The 20,763-nt window shown below is 32.4% G+C and overlaps 1 protein-coding gene across 2 annotated transcripts in view; it reads left to right on the top strand.

Annotated features, from left to right (window-relative positions):
* The window catches only part of LOC143244898 (multidrug resistance-associated protein 1-like), a 113,045-nt gene that overhangs the window by 63,242 nt on the left and 29,040 nt on the right, over positions 1 to 20,763 (top strand). For both annotated transcript variants that reach the window (XM_076490386.1, XM_076490388.1), the window contains exons 18-23: positions 3,279 to 3,472; positions 5,708 to 5,906; positions 6,467 to 6,562; positions 8,484 to 8,604; positions 13,536 to 13,680; positions 19,161 to 19,326. In XM_076490386.1, the coding sequence (XP_076346501.1) occupies positions 3,279 to 3,472; positions 5,708 to 5,906; positions 6,467 to 6,562; positions 8,484 to 8,604; positions 13,536 to 13,680; positions 19,161 to 19,326 (921 nt within the window). The remainder of the gene's footprint in view (positions 1 to 3,278; positions 3,473 to 5,707; positions 5,907 to 6,466; positions 6,563 to 8,483; positions 8,605 to 13,535; positions 13,681 to 19,160; positions 19,327 to 20,763) is intronic.

The raw sequence follows: 20,763 nt of genomic DNA, 5'->3' as shown, positions 1-20,763 counted from the left end.
CTCAGAATTTGCAAAACCTGTCCTGACTGTGCCCAGAAGTTACTGAAAAGGAAATCATGGTTAGTAAAGCTTTTAAAAAATATGCAAAAATCACACAATGGTAAAACACACGAGTTAAGTCAATAGATGGGTCAAAAGACCAGTATGAGGCACCAGGAGGATAAAGATAGGTTGTTTGTGGATATAAAACAGAGTGATCAATTCTATCTGTATCAATGAGTCGTTCAATTTCTCAAGATCGATTGGTGTCTTCTTACAAATCTGGTTTGTGTCTTCTTGCTGAGTGTGATGTTGATGTCTGTAGCGATTGATATGTCTATAGTCTTAACGCACATAGGTTGCGTCTGGCATGAAGTTGTCTTTGGTTTGGGTTGCTGCTGAAGATTAACGTCAACATTGGTCAGAGTATCATTGTCTTTCTTCTTAGCATTAGTTGTAAAAATGCTACTGGCAGCAGAGATTACAGACATACATGGAGATAAAAAGCTTACTGGACTGAGAGGTACTCTGATTGACAGATTTGGCATGTTAAAGAGTAGTTGGTCAATGTCAGAGACGTTTGGCACTAAAATGAAAATACTGTAGGGTACACCTTGATTAAGTATAACCTCAACTAACTTTGTTAAAGTCGTGACCAAGCATAAACAGATAGCTGAGGTTATACTGTGGTTGGAATGAATTCTGTGGGCTGCATGGAGTTGCATGGAGTTGTTGTTTCCAGATAATGTGGAATTTTAGCAGGAGTTATAAACAAATGAACGTTTTTAACAAATACAGAGTATAAGCTATGGAACTGTTGGTCTTCTTCTTCATGTGTCAAATCTGCGGCAGACATCGACGACCATGGCATGCCAGACTTCTCTGTTGTCAATCCTCCTTATCAACTCGATGTTGCTCATTGAGTTCTTGGTAACATAGTTATTGAGGCTGTCGATAGATTTAGTTCTTTGACACCCTCTGCTTTTCCTCCCTTCTATTTTTCCACATAGCATCTGTTTCTCTATCCCATTCTTCCTACAGATGTGTCCTAGAAATTCCATTTGTCTCTTTCTTATAGTTTTCATGAGGGACCTTTTGTATCCTGCCAGTTCCATGACTTCCACATTTGTTTTTCTTTCAGTCCATGATATTTTTAGCATCCTTCTAAGGAACCACATTTCAGCAGCTTCTAATCTTTTCTCTGTATCTTTGTTCAGTGTCCAGCTCTCACAGCCATATAAGAGAACAGGCCATACATATGATTTCAAGGTGCTAATTTTAGTGACATTTGTTATGTTCCTGTTTGTGAATATGGACTTCATTTTATTGAAAGTATCCTTGGACATTGCAATTCTTTTCTTTATTTCTGTGTCACTCTTTGCATTTGATGTTATAGTATATCCAAGATATTTGAAGTTTTCGACTTGTTTTATTCTCACATCCTTGCTGATTATGCTACATGTGGGTGTAATTGATTGTTTTGAGATAACCATGCACTCTGTTTTCTTTGCGTTTAACTGCAAGCCTTTTTCTTCACTCTCGTCTACTGTTGTTGTGAGGAGAGTCTGTAGATTTTGTTCGGAGTCCGCAATGAGGACTGTGTCATCAGCGTACCGCAAGTTGTTGATATTGCATCCACCTACTTTGACCCCCTGATGTTCATTGATGTTTCATAGGATTATTTCACTGTATAAGTTAAAAAGATCTGGTGAAAATACACATCCCTGCCTCACCCCTCTTTCAATTGGTCTATATTCACTCAATTCATTTTCAATTTTGATAGCTGCCATTTGCTGCCAGTAAAGGTTTCTAAGGATTCTTTGATCTTTAGCATCGATGTTCAGGTCTGACAACATGTTGAATAGGTCACCATGTCTCACTTTGTCAAAGGCTTTAGAATAATCGATAAAACATAGATATAAATCCTTTTGTACTTCCAGTGATCTTTCCATGAGCATGTTTAGAGCGAAAATTGCATTTCTAGTGCCCTTATCGGCTATAAATCCAAACTGAGTATCAGAAATCTCTGGTCTTATCTTATTCCTCATTCTAGACATGAGCACTCTTAAAAGAACCTTGGTAAGATGACTCATTAGACTAATTATCCTGTGCTGTTCACAGTCAGTTGTTCCGGCCTTTTTCGGTAATGCAATAAAGACTGATTTTTTAAAGTCTTCCGGTATTTCACCCATGTCATAAATAGTGTTCAGTTGTCTTGTCACTTCCTGGATTTCCACTTCTTTTAGGGCTAATAAACGTTCAATGGGTATGTCGTCTGGACCAGCTGCTTTGCCTTTATGTATCTTCTTCATTGCATGTTCCACTTCATCAGGCATAATTGGAAGCCCTTCTGTGTCTATTTCTGTGTGGGGTTGGGCTTCTGTTGTCGTTATATAGTTCCCCAATATATTCTGACCATCTGTTAAGTATATCTCTTTTATCCATCAAGATTTCTCCATTCTTAGATTTTAAGCATCTGGAACTGTTGGTAGGAGAGCACTGAACATTCATATTTGCATTACATGGTTTATCTAGATAAGCGTTGCTTAGAGTGTTGGAGGCTGCAGTTGTGACCACGCTAACCTTAGAGTGAATCTATTTATAGGTATTCTTAGTCAGGTATTTTTATGTGCTTGGTTGGCAATGATGGCATAATTATAATGTAACAAAATTGTGAAGACATATAACATGTATGAAAGCAATATAACAAAACACCCAAATATACAAATGCATGTGTTAGCTCAAGGGTAGATACCAATTTTCATATATTCAAGTACTGTGCATGAGAAAACTAATTGTCAATGGGGATGAACATCTGTGTGATTGGGTTTCCAGATCATTCCACAGTCTGGATCAAACTGGATTTGTTTGGAAGGGCATAAAACTCGGATATTGTTAGGATTTAGATTCAAAAAATGAAATTGAGCTAGCTGTGGTTACATAGATAATTCATGTATTTTCCTTGTCTTTAGTGTGTACAATGTTTTCCAACAAAATGAGACCTAACCCAATAATAGTATTTTAGTACAAAAAAAAAATTCAGTGCCATAACATAATGTAGGTTGTAAGTATTACACAACCTTTTGTGCAATATAGTACCCTTTCATGTACATATATTCATAACAATTAGTACAGTTGTCAGTAGTACAAGCAGTTTTATTTTACTGAGAGGTAAAAGTGTTTGTTTTGGTTTATCTGGAAAATTAACATTTGTTGGTTATTTCAGTTTTTCAAAATGAAAAAAGAACTACTATAAAATAAAGAAAAAAACATTAATTCAGAATCCTTTGAAATGCTAGACATGTGTTTTGGTCACAAACAACTTGTCAGTGCTACCTGAAGTAGACAATATTATAGTCATGAAAGATGGATTGGTTGAGGATGAGGGCTCTTACTCAGACTTGATGAACAGAAAAGGACTTTTTGCAGAATTGATTTTGCAAAATTTAAACAAAGTACAGGACGAAAGTTTGGATGGACCTCAGGAAAAGAGGTATGCAAAGTTTAATAAGAAATAGTGTCAAAACTTTTTTAATAAATCATACTGTGCATTTTGTTAAGTGAAAAATTAAGATTCTGAGACTGTACTTACACCTATAACAAGATTAGTTATTTTCGTTTATTGCTGCTCTCTATATGGAAACTTTTTCTTAATGCATATCACAAGTTTTCTGCCCCACACTATATTCCAAAATGTCAATCATACAAATCAACTTATGTCACTTCCTAACCAATAGGATAATGATATGCTCATGTGATGCATTTGATTCCCTCTACACTCCTCTACTAAACTATAACTTTTCATTTGGCACTGGTCTTTTGTGTGCTTAATGCTCCATGTTCTCCTCATGAAGTGGTTAGTTTTTAACTTACTTTGCTTTCATTCATTCCTGTATTAGTATTTAATTACTTAATTATAGTCGTTTTGTTTCTGCACTCGAATTTGGTGAACCTTTCCTGTGCAATTAATTCCAACCAGCATTTTTCTCAGGCTTAGGTATGAGCAACCCAACAATGGATTTATGTGCTTTTATATGTTGAGAGATTAAGTCACATGGGCCAACCTTTGTCCTCTGACATTACTCAGGCTCCTCCTGAGCCAGCTAAGCCTTTGCAGGTTGACAGAGACTTTGATTGTCTTTTTCTGCCTCTAAAGTTTGCCTATGTTTTGGCACTTATTCCCTCACATCTGGATCTGCATCTTTTCAGAGACACAACTCTTCAGGAATGGAGGAATGTGGATCAATCATCAGGAAGCTTTAGGCTGTTGATCCAGATGAAAGCTCTTTGCATATCGATGTTCTTGAACTTCCAAACATATGTTGAGTGTTGCACCACTTTCTTCCTCTCACCCGACATTATCTGATGATGATTCATTGAGACAATTCTGCAGTGGTGGCTCATATCACCACTAAGGAGGCACATTCCAGAGATCTATGTTTTCAGACATCGGATCTATTATACTGGGTCCATATGTATCACTTTCACCTCACTGCATGTCATGTGCTGGGTGCTTTCAATCTGATCATGGATCATCTTTTGTGCCCTGACTGAATATATTATTTTAAGGGGTGTTTGCCATTGGTGGGTTTATTGTCACCATATATTTCCTACATCCCAACCTTTATGTCCTGCATCTTCATGTCTGAAATTTCTCTGGTCCTTGGCAAGATGATCTGGTTTATATGCTGAGTTGCTTCCTCAGTAGCTGCTTCCATCCATCCATCTTCCATGGAGGTGTGTCAGTACAAGTGGAAAGTAATTCACAGTTGGTGTACACCAGGGGACTTCCTGCTGACGAGCCTCCCATGGCTTATGTGGTGGAATTTTTCACCTGGCTCTTTAACCATAAGTCTTCATTCTTCTCACTCTCTAGATATTGAGCAGCCTTTCATTCTTCCCAATACCATTTGGTTTTTTAACTCCCCTATTCTTGCCTTGCTTAGGCATTCCTTCTGGATATGTTGCTCTCCCAGACATTAATGTGAGCTTATACTCCCTTACTTTATCTCCATTTGAGAATGAAAAAAATTATTTTGATCAAATATTAATATCATAATTTAATGAAATATTCCATCATTACTATTTCATTGTTATTACATTTATATCCATGGCTTATTGGAGGGTTGGTTGTGTAGCATGACTTTTGTTACCCATGTATTAGTTACTTAGAATAAAAAAAAAATCTGCAACTGTTATTGTTTATTCTAATGTTTATAGATAATCGGAAAGATATTAAATATGACCTCATTTCATGAATTTTACAGAACCAGTACTGTACCAGCATTAATTTAGTATATGTTTGTAGGTTCTTTGTGAAAAACTCACAATTGATATAATCAGGTAAATTGTTTTTTAAACATTAAATGTTCCAAAATTTATTTATTTATTAATTCACTTTTCAGTTACATATAAACCTGCTTCCACAGTTAAGTTTTAAAATAATATAATACTAGTAATGATGGTGCTCCAATGAGTTAAACATATTTTGCATTAATTGCTGTTTTGTTGTTATTTTTTAAAGTAAATACCTCAACAATATTTATGTGAGAAACTGAGGAAGGTACATTTGATTATGTTGAAAATACTGATTATCAATATTAGTTTTGCATTAGAAATTAATAATGGGAAACTTGTTAGCTTTAAAATAATTATTTTTATAGATTAGGCATTGAACTTCAGTAATTTAAGTTTTCTATTTGTAATATTCACTTCTGATGTATTACAGACAAACTTATGAATACCTTCATGAAGCTTCACATGAAAGTGAAGTTTTGCAGAGGTCAAAAAATTTTCTACATGACAGAGAGGCTCTTAGCCTGTTGCTTTCTATTGATTCTGAAGAACTAAAGGATGAAGAAGAGGAGTTAATTAGCAAACAAAAGGGTGCTATGTTAATACAAGAAGAAAAAATGGAAGTTGGAAAGGTTGAAAAAAAAGAAAAAAATATTTTATTTTTGTTTTCAAAATACTTCCAAATATAAAATATTTAGCCAAAATAGTATTTGAAATATTTAAATCAAATCTCAAGCTTTGAAATATTTTTTTAAGTTTTTGGTGACTTTTTAATGTTTTACTTAAAGGTAAGGTTAAAAATTTGCTTAAGTATGTGACACTGAATTGCAATCTGTAACAAATGTATACTTAAGAGGCAGCATATTATGATTTTACAGTTGGTACATTTCACACATATATTGTTTTAAAACCTCTGGGACATCTAATTTGCTTTCTTTGATTCAGTTTTAAATTCTCATTTATAACTTTGCTACAAAACTAGTGTTTTGCCATCAAACTAAGTGGTTGAAAAGTTGGTCAGCCAAAGTTTACACTGTTAGAAAGTTTATTGATAAATGTCTGCTTATATGGTAGATGTTTGTGTAGGTTTAAAAATTTTAATGGTATATGCTTACTTATTTTAAGAAAATATAAATGTATTATATGATATTCTTTTTTAAATTTTAATTAAATAAAATTTATTTGGTTATAGGTTAAAGCTAGTGTCTACTTTAGCTACCTAAAGAACATGACCTATCCTATTGCCTTTTGTTCCATCTTAGGAGTTGTGATGTTTCAGTTTTGTGAGGTAGGTGTATGAAATTACTGGAATAAAATATACATAGAGTAGTGTCCAAATGCATAAAAACAATTCAAAAACTTTACTTTATGAGCTATACACACAAAATAGTCTTAGATTAGTTATAGAATTTAATTTGTAATTATTTAATTATATAGGAAACTATTACAAACTTAGTATCAGGTAATGTCTAAGTTTTTTAATGTTAATATGTAGTGTGTTTAAATAACAGTTTGGCATTTTTGTGGCATTGTATCTATGAATTTTCCCAAAGTCTGGTGCAATTTCACTATTTTTCTGGCAGCTGTTTTCAGGGACTTTCTTTTGTACAGTTGATACTTTTGTCAAGTGTGGAGTCCAGCAAATTCCAAATTTATTTCTTTGGTTAAAGTCGAGACTATTTTGTGTCAATTCCATTAACTGAAAATCTCATGAGTTTTCTTTCTTTTCCAACAAGATCAACATATCTTGAAATTGTTTAGGATCATCATCTTGAAATATGAAATTCTGCTTCATAAGATTATTTCCAGAGAATATAACATGGTAATTTAGTATATGATGTACTGTTTTGATAATCCATGATTTCATTGAATTTTTGGAAGAGGGCCAACATCATTTGTAGCTAAGGCACTCCAAAATTATCACAAAGTTTGACTGTTGGGGTAAGGTTCATCTGTAACTTATTACTGACTCTTTGAAATAAACTGCTTACCTTGTGTCACTATTTCAAACACCAGGATATATATACATGTTATTTTACAAAACGTAGTTTGTTTTCTATGTTCTCCTCATACAATAAGAGCTTTTATGCTACTACTCTTTCCCAAAAGCCACATTTCTGCAGCATTCTTGAAATTATTGTCATTATCAAGTATGAAGTAGTAATTGGTAAACTTCCCAATAATGTGACAATATATCACCACTTTATATTTAAATTAGATTTCTCATAATAAATCTACTATGCTTAATCATATTTGGCTATGTGTTGCTTTTCACTTAGTTTTTAATTAATTAAGTGTGTGGCATATTAAATTCATGGAAAAGGCAGAAAATTAACCTATTTTGATTCTTTATCCAACATTTTAAACTACAGATATTTTATTTCTTAAGCAAAATACATCAAAACCACAGGATTTTCAGTGGGGTGTTGTAATAAATTTGCACATTACTGTTCACATACGTATATTATGCATATCTTTAATGAAAGAAAAACGTAAATCAAACTGTAGTTTACTTCCAGCATAATGTAATGTTTTTAACTTAAAAATCTTTACTCTTACAATATTTAAAATAATTTTGTGTAAGGCTTAAAAAATATTGTTCATTTTATAGATAATCATAAATGTTTTGAGATGTTATTTTGCCATTTCACACATATTTTTTGTGGTCCTAGTGTGGGTAAAGTTTTATGCTGTTCATTTCACATGAGCTTGCACTTATGTCTTTGAATGGGATGTAAGAGATTGGTGCAATTATAAGATTTCAGCTGTAATATTTATCTGTAGGAATTTGCCAGTAACGTTTTAGAAAAAACAGTGTTAAAAAAATAGAAAAATTGAAGTTTTTGTTGGTGCTGTATCTGTTGATGGTGAATATAACATTATCAGCACAGAGGAATACAAGTTTGTTAAACCAAAGTGCCATATTATACAGCCAAGCACTTAAAACACTGCTGGCCAAAATCTTAAGGCGAATGAACATAAAGAAAAAATATATTTTTTTATATGTTTTTATTTTTACTTTTCTTATTTTCATCTTTCGAAGCTCTACTCAAATAAGTGATTGAATCTAACAAACACAAAATGCTTTTTTTTTTTTAATTTTCATATGCCTTAAGATTTTGGCCAGCAGTGTATTAATAACAAGAATTTTATTTTGACATTGAACATTATTAGACCTTTATATTAAATTAAACACATGGAATTTTTAGGCTGGTGCAAATCTGTGGTTAAGTGCCTGGAGTAATGATGAACCGTTACCTGATGGGACTCAAAATATAGCTGTTCGTAATTGGAGGTTAACTATATATGGATTGTTAGGAGCAGCTCAAGGTAGTTTCCATTAATATTTTTAATTTAACCCATAAGTTTATCCTTATACTTTGCCAATTGCTTTTTATGTTTTAAACTTAAATTAATATATTTTTAAACATTATTTGTGTAGTTTTATTAATATCATTTGCAGAAATAATTTTTTATCATTTTTTCAATTCTGGAAAACCAAGAGCCATACTTTTTTAAAATTACTAAGACTTTTTACAGTATATATTGAAATTATTTACAAGATTAAATCCTCCCACAGAATAGACACTGTGAAAATGGAATTGTATACTCACCTGAACCTTTTTCAGTCTAATAATTTTATTTATTTTTAGCTTTGAGAATTAATAACTTATGTAATCATGAATTTCATCTTTTTATGACTAGTTTTTGTTCTGTTGGTGTAACACTGTTCTTTCATTGACAGGTTGTTTTACATCATCTAATAAAATAATTCAAAGTTCAGTCCATGTAAATGAAAATCAATTAATTGATTTCTTCATTAAAGTTTAAACACTGTGGAATTTATTACCAGATTTGCAAACAACACTAATTGTATTAACTTAATGTAAAGGATAAACTTACTTGCACCACTTCTTGTCTGAAACATAAAAAAACATTGAAGGAATTGCTGAACTAGCTATAAATTACTACAATCTTTAAACAGCTCTGCAATCTTCACATCTATCTTTATGATGCTTGACTGAACCCTGTATTTATAATTTACTCTTGAATGTATTAGAAAATCTCATTTCAAAATATTTAGTACTTTCTAGGCCTTAATATTTTGATCTTAAAGTTATTATTACAACAAACAACTTCCTCTAACCAACATCTTAGTTACAACATTAAAAATATAGTTTTCAATGATGTCTTTAGTCAGACATACTTGGATAATTTTCCTATATTTACATGCAGGTATTCTGGATGAAGTATGACACTCTTGTTCTATGTATATGAAAAGTTTGTAAATATGTATATAATTCTTTTAATCAGGTAAATTTGCATATCCAAAAGCTAGAAACTCTTATTCCTTAGGCTGTTTTGTGTGTCAAACCCATCTGCCCCCACAAAAGGTGGGTGTATCTCAAGGGGTAGCACATATTCCTTTACAAACTTTTAGGATTTGGAGTTTTTTCTCAATGTAAATGTTGTTCTACAAATTGGTGATGTATGCAGTATTGTATTCTAATATACCTTACTTTTATCTGAATTTTGTTTTGTCTGAATTTCAGTAGTAAATCGTTATTTCTTTTGTTTTTGTTCCTGTCGAAAGTACAGTATAGTATTGCCTTTGTCCTGTTTATTTCTTCAGATGTGTATTTTTCTTTCCTTTGATATTTGTGTTTAAAATAAATCTTTGCACACTACCTTTCCTGAATCTGTTTTTTAATTTACAGGAACTTTTTTCCTGGATATCAATGGAACTGAATACCACACAGCCAGTAAAAGATAATAAAATTATAGCATATCAATAAATCAAGAGTTTCTGATACAATACTTCCATCTTCTTACAAAACTAGCTATTCTCACCCAATACTTCCCTTTATATGTAAATTATTTCTTTCTGTATTCCACAAGTTTTCTGCATCAATTCTTTGCCTATAGGAGTGTGATATATTTATGTGACGACTCCCTCTGCTCGTTTCTACTATATTGTTACTTTTCATTTGGCAGAACTTATGCTTGGATGTGTTCCTTTTTTGTTAGTTTAAAGTTTTGCATTTATCTTTAATATACTCAAGAAGTTATATTCATTTATTTTAATTTCTAGATTCTATTAAGATTTTTCTTAACATCACTTTAATCCCAGTTTAATACAGTCATATTATTAGTTATGCTTTCAATTATTCGCTGACTCTTTCTCATTATGTATTCAGAAGATAATGTTATCACTTTGAAGTTGCAATTATGACTAGCACTATATCTCAGGCCTCAAATGCAAGTGACTTGGTGGTGGATTTATGTTCATTTATTCACTTGGAGATTGAATATTACATGGGACAACCTCCGTCTCTGAACCTTCCATGCTAAGATAGACAAGGACTTGGGTCACCTATTTCCACTTCCAGACTTTGTTGTGCCTTCCCATGCTCTCTCTGAGTAGTCAGGCTTAATATAGTCTATTTGGATTTCATTTCTCAGTTATGTGATGTTTTATCCCTTTCCCCTATTTCTTATAAATCACTTCCTTCCTTACTATGTAATTAATTTGCCTCCTCACATTAAGTGATGGGATTAGCATGTTAGGCCTCTCCATGGGCTTTGGATCAGTTTGATCTTGCATATCATCATGCAGATTGTTTTTTTTCTGCACCATCAGTTGTTATGATCCATTTCACCTTTATTTGGTACTTTCTCTGAATTTCCTGTGAGTCTGACCCATGCCCAATTTTCCTGTCTTCATCATTCCTTCACAACTCTTTTTGTGGTGTCTCCCTACCATCCATCTTCTCTCTGTAGCTACATTTTGAGGGGTTTTCTGTGGATGTCCTCTCCTTTCTTTATTCCACATTGGCTCATTTGTCATCTTTGGCTTTACATACATCATTTCTCTGTTGTTGGGACATTATACATTGTGATGCAACCTTAACTCGTGTCCACTTATCATAATTTTATTTTCAGGATTTATGTATGGCTTCTTTTCTGCAGTGATACATCTTTGACCCAATTCCTGAGTCTTTGGAATCATGAGTACCATCATTACAACAAAAATCTACCCTTTCCAACCTTTGTTGCCTGTTTATTTCAGTCAGTGTCCAACATTACACCTGTTACCATTTCCCATCCCTACCCTTCCCAACTCTTATCTCTTCTTGGATACCTTGTCTCATCACTAATAGTATCAGTGACAACCTGGTGGGTTTTAGTTTGGTGGGAGCTGGGCTTGCTGATTTTCATCATCATGACTTCCTTAAGTCAAGGATCATTGGTTTCTTCAAATGTTATTAGAAAGATACGTGATCCCATACCTGTTTCCTTTTCTCAGTCTTGGGATCCCATGATCAACCAGCAACTATTGGAGGTAGTTTAGGAACTATTATCTCAACAGATCATCAAACTTATTCTACATCCTTCACCAGTTTTTATTTCAGTGTCAAATGCTTCATTCAACTGTCTCATTTCACTATGGAGTCATTTCTTACTCTACAGTGGGTATTTTATTGGGCTATTAGCTGACCAATTGGACATTGTCAATGCTTATCTTCACATCCCTATGTCACTGTGGTCTCATTCATATCTTCAGTTCATTCAGCATGGGGTGGTTTATCAATTTTCAATTTTCACTTTACCTTTTGGGCTTGCATCCACCCCTTATGTTTTGTTTGCTATATTCATTTTTTGAGGTTGAAATTCTATCATTATACAGACAGCTGGCTTGATCTCAACTGGAGTTGACCAACCATACTTTTCAGCTCCTTGTAGTGACTGCTCAGGCAGGCTAGTTCATCAGTTGGTGAAGTCCTTCCTCCAAACTACCCAATATCTCAGTCACTTAGGTGTCTTTTTCAATACTCATTTCAGTCAGGCCCAACCTTCTCTTCTACAGCTTCATTCCCTGGGACTGTTAGTTCAACACATCCTTTCAACTTTCTCAGTTTCTGTTTGAGAGGCTATATTGCTTTTGAGGATGTGGTTTTCAATTATGTCACTGGATTTTCCTCAGTCATGCACACATGCAATCCATTCAGTGGAACCTTGCTTGGGATTCCTTGTCAGCTTCTGTTACTTTTTCTCTTACCCTGATGGTGGTTTGACAAAGCCCATATACCAGAGGTCATCCTGCTTCCTTATTCTCATCTGGATTTATATCTTTTCACAGATTCATCACTTTAAGGCTAGGATGCATATGTCAATCACCAGGAAGCTTTAGGTTATTGGCCTGTAGATCTTTGTATATCATTGTCCTCAACAATTCTTCAATGGTATTGCATATCAAGTGAGATGTTGGATATACTATATTGAGCACATACACATGGTACTCATCTCATTACATGTCAAATTTTAGGTGGTTTCAATCTTGTAGCAGATCATCTTTTCCCCCTAACCAAATATATCAGATGGAGTGGTCTTAAGATCTCATTATTTTCTAGTGACTTTGCACAGATTTTTGGATCTGACTCTCTCATTGCTAGAGGTATCTTTCTGACACTTTCAAGAAGTGCTTCTGTAATTCCCTTACACTAGTCCTGCTACCTACTCAATGTGGAATTCTAACTAAACTTGTGAGTGAAGAAAAGTACCATATCAGAAGTTATAATTTTTCCCATACTAAAAATGTATATTTGATAGGTACTTTCCTTCTTTTACACCATACACTTTTCCTCTCCACTTTCCTCAGTCTGGTGTTTACAGTCTTCTGCTAAGCCACAAAATAATAATTCAGTAGAGGCTGTTGCTGTTGTTGTTTTGAATTAAGCACAAAGCTACACAATGGGCTATCTGTGCTCTGCCCACCACGGGGTATTGAAACCTGGTTTTTAGCATTGTAAGTCCACAGACATACCCCTGAGCCACTGGAGGGCTTGGTAGAGGCATATAGAGGTAGTCATATGTGTCATGTATATCATGCTATCACTGGTAGAGAACTGACACATGATGATTTATACGAGAGACATGTTGGAATCATTCAATTGCGGTAGAAGGAAGCAGAATACTTATGGCATGCATAAAGAAAACATTTGCATGTAGAAGAAGATGAGAATAACTAATCTTGTGAGAAGAGAGAAGTGTCTATTGGAAACACATTTTCAGTATAGGAGAATTATAACTTTTGATTTGTATTTGCTTTTTTCTCTTTGCCATAAAAATACTGAATTTTAATATATCCTTGATAATAGCAGTTATAAACAGGTTAATGAATTACTTTTAATGAAATTACTACATTAGAAGGCCAAATCACTGCATAGAATTTCAAGTATTTTGAATTTTCTTTCTTGCAGGAATATCTGTTTTATTTAGTGGAATTTTCTTAGCATTTGGTGCTGTAAAAGCTTCTCGTGGCCTTCATGACAAAATGTTAGAGTCTACTATACGAGCTCCAATGTCTTTTTTTGATACCACTCCAATTGGCCGCATCCTCAACAGGTATTAACAGCCTAATCAAAATTTGCATAATTCTTTCTAGAGCACTTTATAACCCTATTATGAATATCATTCATCCATAAAAATGTTATGGTAAAACATATTCTTTTGATTACATTTGATTTCTTACAGACTAATGAAAAAAAAAAACTTCTTTATTTATAGAAAATATATTTCCCTTGCCTAATTATTAGTACTGAAGTCTCTATTCATCATTTGAGTTTGATCCTTTAGAAGCATTTGAAACTATAGTATAATGATTGTTTCTAAATTAATATGATCCTTAATGCATTTCTGTATTAATTTAGTGATTATGTTTACATGCTTAATTTCACATATCAACTAAGCAAGTCTATTGATGACTATTAAATATTCAATTATTGAAATCTTATCATTACTATGAAATGTTTCTCAATTATTCCACAAATAGGTAAGAAGAAATTTATTGATCCAAAAGAAGGGCATATTGTCCAATAATTTGAGGCAAGCAGAACTGGCTAAATATTTTCAATAACTATAAAAATATTTTAAATCTTATTTTTAAAAGTTAAAAAGAATTCCCGATAATAAATTCAGTTCCTTTAAAAATACTTAAAAATAATGAAAAGATAGCTTAATTGTGAGTATAATTATACCTGCACTTTAAAATAGATTTAATAATAATTTAAAATAATTTTAAAATAATTTAAAATAGGTTTAAAATAGATTCTTTCTTACAGTGAAGATCTAGTCTTAAACAATTTTGTAACTATTGTAATAATTTTCTTGTTTAATTCTTGCAGAAAAATTTTTGAACATTTCCTAATTTTTCATTACTTTTATTTGTGAAAAGCAGACACTTACTAGAATGAGAAATAAAGAAAGAAGTGTAAATACACAATACACTTTTAGTGATTTCTGTGTATAAGTACAAAACTTTACAATACTTTTAAAACTAATGTTCTTAAGGTAACTAAATTTCATTAGATGTGCATTACTAGTTTTAAGTTTTATTCAGAAAGTTTAGATATGGTATAGACACAGAAGATGTTCTTGTGGAGATAATGTGCAGAAAGAAAATGCAGTGATTTGTGACAGGTAGAAAAACACAGTGATTAAGTCCAAAAATTTAAAATTAAAACACTATTTATTTTTGCATGGAAAGAAACAATTGAGCACACAAATATAATAGAACAAGCAAGAAAAAGATGAAAGTAAAACTAAATGAATTAATAAGATTTCACTCCAGCTTTCACAGTCAGCATGTGCAAATTCAATGAAGACAGAACAGGATTTTCACAGTGTGTTTTTACTCTCTTAGATCAAGAGACAAAGATCATCTTTCCAAACTTAGAACAAATCTCTCCCAAAATTTCCAAAACTGTGCATCATAGGGTATGTTCTTATTACAGCTGATTAATCAGGAAAGGGCACTGGCATATGGAAATATTTCTTTACTATGCAACAACTGCATGTTATTCCCCAAAAGCAACATTAAGAAGGACACAATGCAATTATCCCATGAAACAGTAGAAAAATTCCTGGATAGGACAAGCTAGATAAAGTTTCACTTTGAGTTGAATTTATCATGTGAGCTCTACCAGATTTCAAGTATTCTAGAATCGGAACTTTTTTTTTTTTAAGAATTTTGTATCTATTAACTGTATACTAAAGGAGAGTAAACTATGTTGTATCTGCATACTACACAATGTTTAAATTGATTTTTCAGTATCCTGCTGTCAATACACACACACACACATATTTTGTTAAAATCCTCAAAATTTATTGTGGAAAGATAAATAAAAGCATTACTAATTTATGAAAAAATTATTTAAGTGTATAGTATGATATGGCTTTAAAATACATCTTTTAAAAATAAAACTAAATTCTCAGAATACCTGTGATGAATTTAACTCCCCATAAGTTATTTATTCATTTTAAATGTATATATATTATTTTATAAGCATGCCATCTTTCTTATTATGTTTAGTGGGAATTTCAGGTAAATGAAAAAAAGCTTTTTTGTCCACATGTGGCATTAACACATTTGTAATTAATCAATATCATTCTAACAAAAAATTGAAAGTACTAAATATTTGTTATCAGTATTAATGTATTTTTTTTACAAATTTTAAATACAGAAGTACAAAGTTTTAGTATAATTTACACACAGATAGTATTACTTATTCTTTTAACTGTTTTCCATGGAAAATGATAAATTTTGTATTTTTTTAACTCTGCTTTTCTACTTTTATATCACGTTTTAACACATCCCTCAGGAGCCAAGGGATGTCTTCATTACAATTTATTGAATATTAAAAGTAAATTTAACCCAGCAACTCCCAAAGTGGCTGGTCTTGGATCTTCTCAAGACAAATTTTCATTTGTTAATTGATAAAATTTTAAATGAAATACAGCATTATGAAGTTGGGAATAAATTCAGTATATATCAATAAAGCCACATTCTTAGCATCATTAACTGAGCAATTGCTAACCTTTAGTGTTTTTGCTATAACCTATTTATGTTTAGCTTTCAAACGAGATATGAAAAATTTCACCAGTGATTCAGTGGGGAAAGTCAAAACATCACAATAGTCAGCAATAAGATGAACAGGCAGTAACATTTTGAAAACAGTTACAGGCATAATATTGTAATTAGCTTGCTGCACATTATTAAACAAGATGGTTCTAAACAGTTCCTGAATACCTCTATGTGTCACTTAAAGACTTTCATATTTCGTGTGCTTGGCCATTAAGCTCATGATGCACTGATGGAATGTCAGTCACCCTCTCACTTCAAACAACTTTTGCAGCAGCTTGCTAAAATAGTGTGGGAAATGTCTTCTTTTTAGTCAATAAAAATATTCAAAATATTTCAGTTTGAATTAAGGAAAGCCTGATTGAGTACTTGTTTTTGTTTGTTTGTTTGTTTTTTAACAAAAATATTCTGGTTTGTGAGGAACCTGTTAAATTAATTATAGAATGAATATTAATAGTTCATATGGCACTGAATTTTCAACAGAAATATTCCAAGAACCATAAGTATAGGTAAAAAGTCACAAGGATGGCAAAAGTTATGGAAAAGCAAAACATTTTCTTAAATTGCAAAGAGTAGTTCATGTGATTTTATTAATAATTTCATATATTTAAAATAGTTCTTACAGTCATGAAGTTATGCTTTGGCTATTTTTTTCTTTTCTTGTCACTGAGAGCTTGATATTACCAAAAAAGTGAAATCAAAAAAAAAATATTTTGGTGGAAAATACAGATGTATACTGCTCAAAGAAAATTAAAGGAACAAGTACATATTTCTGTATATTTTTGTCATAACCAAATTTATGTATGAAACACATATCCATTCGTCTACAAGTGTATTTTTTAAGCTTGCAAGTGAAGTTTGAACCAACTCAAATAAAACTCACCTCACTGAAGGAGAATACAACTCAAGGTGCCCTATATAAGGCTGTTACGTGAAACTATGCATTCCTCATTAATTCTTGAAACAAACACAAACATGGATCTTTTTCAGCTCATTTTATCAGTGTGTACCTTCATCTTGTGTACCCAAGCAGTCAGGCACCATCTGACTGAGAACGAGGTGGCCAGGGCAGTCCAGATGCTAGAGGGTGGCCAAACCCAAAGGAGGGTCATCAATTGACTTTGGCGACACTACCAGGAGACAAACTCTTATGGCAGGAGACCAGGTCAAGGCCATCATTGCTGCAGAACAGCCAGAGAAGACTACATTGTGACTACTGCTCTGCGAGACAGGTTAGCTACAGCTCAGTTACTGCGAAATGACCTTCAGCATTCCACTGGAACGCGTGTTGACCCGAACAGTTCACAATCGTCTGCATGAAGGACACCTTAGGGCCAGACGGCCTGCAAGAGGCATTATTCTGACAGCACGACACCATGCAGCCAGATTTGAGTTTGCTCGTCAGCACCTGGACTGAGAACATCGTAAATGGGCCACTGTGTTGTGGATAGACTAGAGCAAGTTCACTGTGTCTCGTGATGATAGACGTGCAAGAGTGTGGAGATGCCAAGAAGAGTGATTTTCTGCCTGTAACATTGTGCAAGTTGATGCTTATGGAAGAGGTTCTGTAATGGTCTGGGCAGGCATATACTTGGGTGGCCACACGGACTTACTCATACTCAACAGGGGTGCTCTAAATGCACGATGATATAAAGACAAAACTCTGGGACCCATTGTGAGGCCTTTTGCTGATGCTGTCAACAATGGGGTCATTCTCATGCAGGTTAATGCACGAGCCCATGTCGCCAGACTGTGTATGAACTTCCTTGATAAGGAAGGAATAGAGACTTTTGAACGGCCCACCAGATTTCCAGATTTACATCCGATTGAACATTGTTAGGATATATTGTTGAGATGTGTTAGTAACGCCAGTACCCTCCTCAAAATGTACAAGAACTCCAACAACCCCTGGTAGACAAGTGGGCTGCCATACTCCAAGATAACATCGATAGACTGATTCGAAGTGTGCCAAATTAGTCTCAAGAGTGTGTCACAGCCTATGTAAATCACACTAGATATTGAATGTTTCAAACATTTCTTAAATAAATGCATGTAAATTATTTAAAGTATTGTTTCATACAGGATATCAGTTTTGGTGATATAGATCATTTTTTTAAATTTTATTTATCCATGTTTTACCATTCATCACACATTAAAAAATGGATACAGATGGAACTGAAATGGGGCAAATTACCTAAAAAAATAAAAATATCACATTTGGAACACTGAGATAAATTATATAAGAAAACATACTTGTTCTTTTAATTTTTTTGAGCAGTTTACTTGAATGGCTTTCATAGTTACCCTTACAGTTGAATGATACATGATCTTTTTGAATATAATTAATCATTGTATTATTATTTCTCAGAAATATTTTATAAAAATTCGTTACGTATTCTAAAGAGTGTATGAATCACTTTAATTAATCATAGGTTTGGTCAGTGCCACACTTGGATTCTTAGCATCCAAGTTCTGAATTAATTGCTCTATTAAAAGGTGCTAGTGTCAGTTTGTGAGTTCCTTCAAGTGTTGTGCAAAATGTATGAAATCATTAAAAAAATATTTGTCACATATGCTACATATTAAATAACTATGTTTTGAATACACTTTTTGATTACCTTAATGTGTTGAATTTAGTAATCTTGAAATTTTTAAGCAAAAAAATAAGTTTTTTCTAATATCGTTTAGAATAAGATTTGTTTTCAATTTTATAATGGTAAATGGCATTCTATCAGTATAAGTGTAAATGTTTTATGCAATGGTTAAATGTACAATTGCATTGTTGCTTTCTCAGTTTTCATTTACATTTATATTAAATTAAACATTGTAAGAGTACAATGACAAATTTGCTCATTAATAATTTTGATATGCTGTCATGACATAGGTTTTGGTTGACAAATTGTTTTTCAGCAATTAATTAAGTACTAAATCCACCTATCTTTGAAGTAACTTTTTTTTCTTGCAGGTTTGGTAAAGATATTGATGTTGTAGACACCCAAATCCCTCTCAGTTTCAAAGGTTTCACAGACTACCTGTTTGCTTTAATTGGAATATTTGCAGTTATATCTATGACTAATCCCTTCTTTATAGTAGCTTTAATTCCAGTTGGCATTGTTTACTACTTTATTCAGGTACTTGACAGTTTGATTTATTTTTTGTATCATTAATTTTCTGTAATTCAGACTTTCTTTTCTTCTGATATAATTACTTCTTGCTTGACATTGTTTTATTTCTCTCACACATAGAAATAGTTTGAGATTCCATATTTCCTTAAAAGTCTGAAATATTTTATTAAAGTGATTGTTTTTATGAAGTATACAGTAAAGTTTAAGGTAGGCTTTGATCGAGAAAATTATATATTTTATTTACTTTATAGTGTGAAAATGTTGAAATAACAATCTGTATATTAGAAATAACACACAAGTGGCTCAAAATACTTGAAAAACGTTTGCTTATAAGTTTGATCAGAGATTATTAACTTGAATTATAGTGAATTAAATTTCACATTTATTTGTCTTTGGATCACTTAAATAAAAATTATTTTTATATTATCTAGATCTTGCAAAAAGTATAATTTTATTCTTGATGTAACATATTTTTTTGAGAATGTATTACATTAAGGTATAAATACTTCTAATATTACCCAGGCCTACGAATTTAAACTTCATAAAAGTTGTTTTGATTTTAATAATGCCTTTTCAATAACTCAACTATACAGATTTTTGAAAATAATATTCTTTCTTTTTCTATCACATAAGGATTTTTATCAAATTGGAAAGAAAAACTCCTACTTACATCAAATTATTATTTTATTTGCTATGATGAACATTTTTCATTATGTTTGTGTTCTAGAATGATCAGTAAGACATGTGCAATTGGTAGAGAAAAATCATTAATTAGTGGTTGTCAGTATTTTAAGCATAACAAAATGTAACTCATTTCAATGATAGTGATTTCCTTATGCAAAGTACATGTGGCATTTTGTAAAATATTTGTATATGATGAAGAAAAATGGATAACAGATTCAGCATACAGGAATTACTGTAGAAAATGGAAAAAATTTAAGACAGTAAAACCTTGCAGGCCTATGTTATTAGTGAGTCAAAACTATATGCACTCTTTAGTTTACAAGCTACATAATTTACTTTTCTGTCTAAATACTCGCATAATATTATTTTTATTAATGACAAATATTTCCTGAATAAAATACTTTCTGTACAAATAATTATATTCATTTCCTAAGTGCTCGGTTGTTCAGTGTTTTGGCAAGAAGTGAATTAATAAAATCTTAAATACAGTTTTCAACAAGTACAATACCTATTTATATGGAAAAAACTCTTGTGTTTAAGTTTTAAATATTAACAGGAATTGTTCTTACAAAAACTGCATTTAAGCTGCTATTAATTCACTTCCATTGCCCTTTGGTTCATTTTTTTTACAATACTGTAGTCGCCTTTAGTTTTCAGTTTACTGAGCTGTAAGTTATAAAGAAGGTTGATTGATTTATGTATAAAAACTTCAAATTAGTTTAAGTTAAAAGTCCATATTTAAGAATTAATAGAAAACGA

The sequence above is a fragment of the Tachypleus tridentatus genome, chromosome 2 (assembly GCF_004210375.1).
Source record: "Tachypleus tridentatus isolate NWPU-2018 chromosome 2, ASM421037v1, whole genome shotgun sequence".
Lineage (NCBI taxonomy): Eukaryota > Metazoa > Arthropoda > Merostomata > Xiphosura > Limulidae > Tachypleus > Tachypleus tridentatus.
This window is presented reverse-complemented; position numbering and strand designations above follow the sequence as displayed.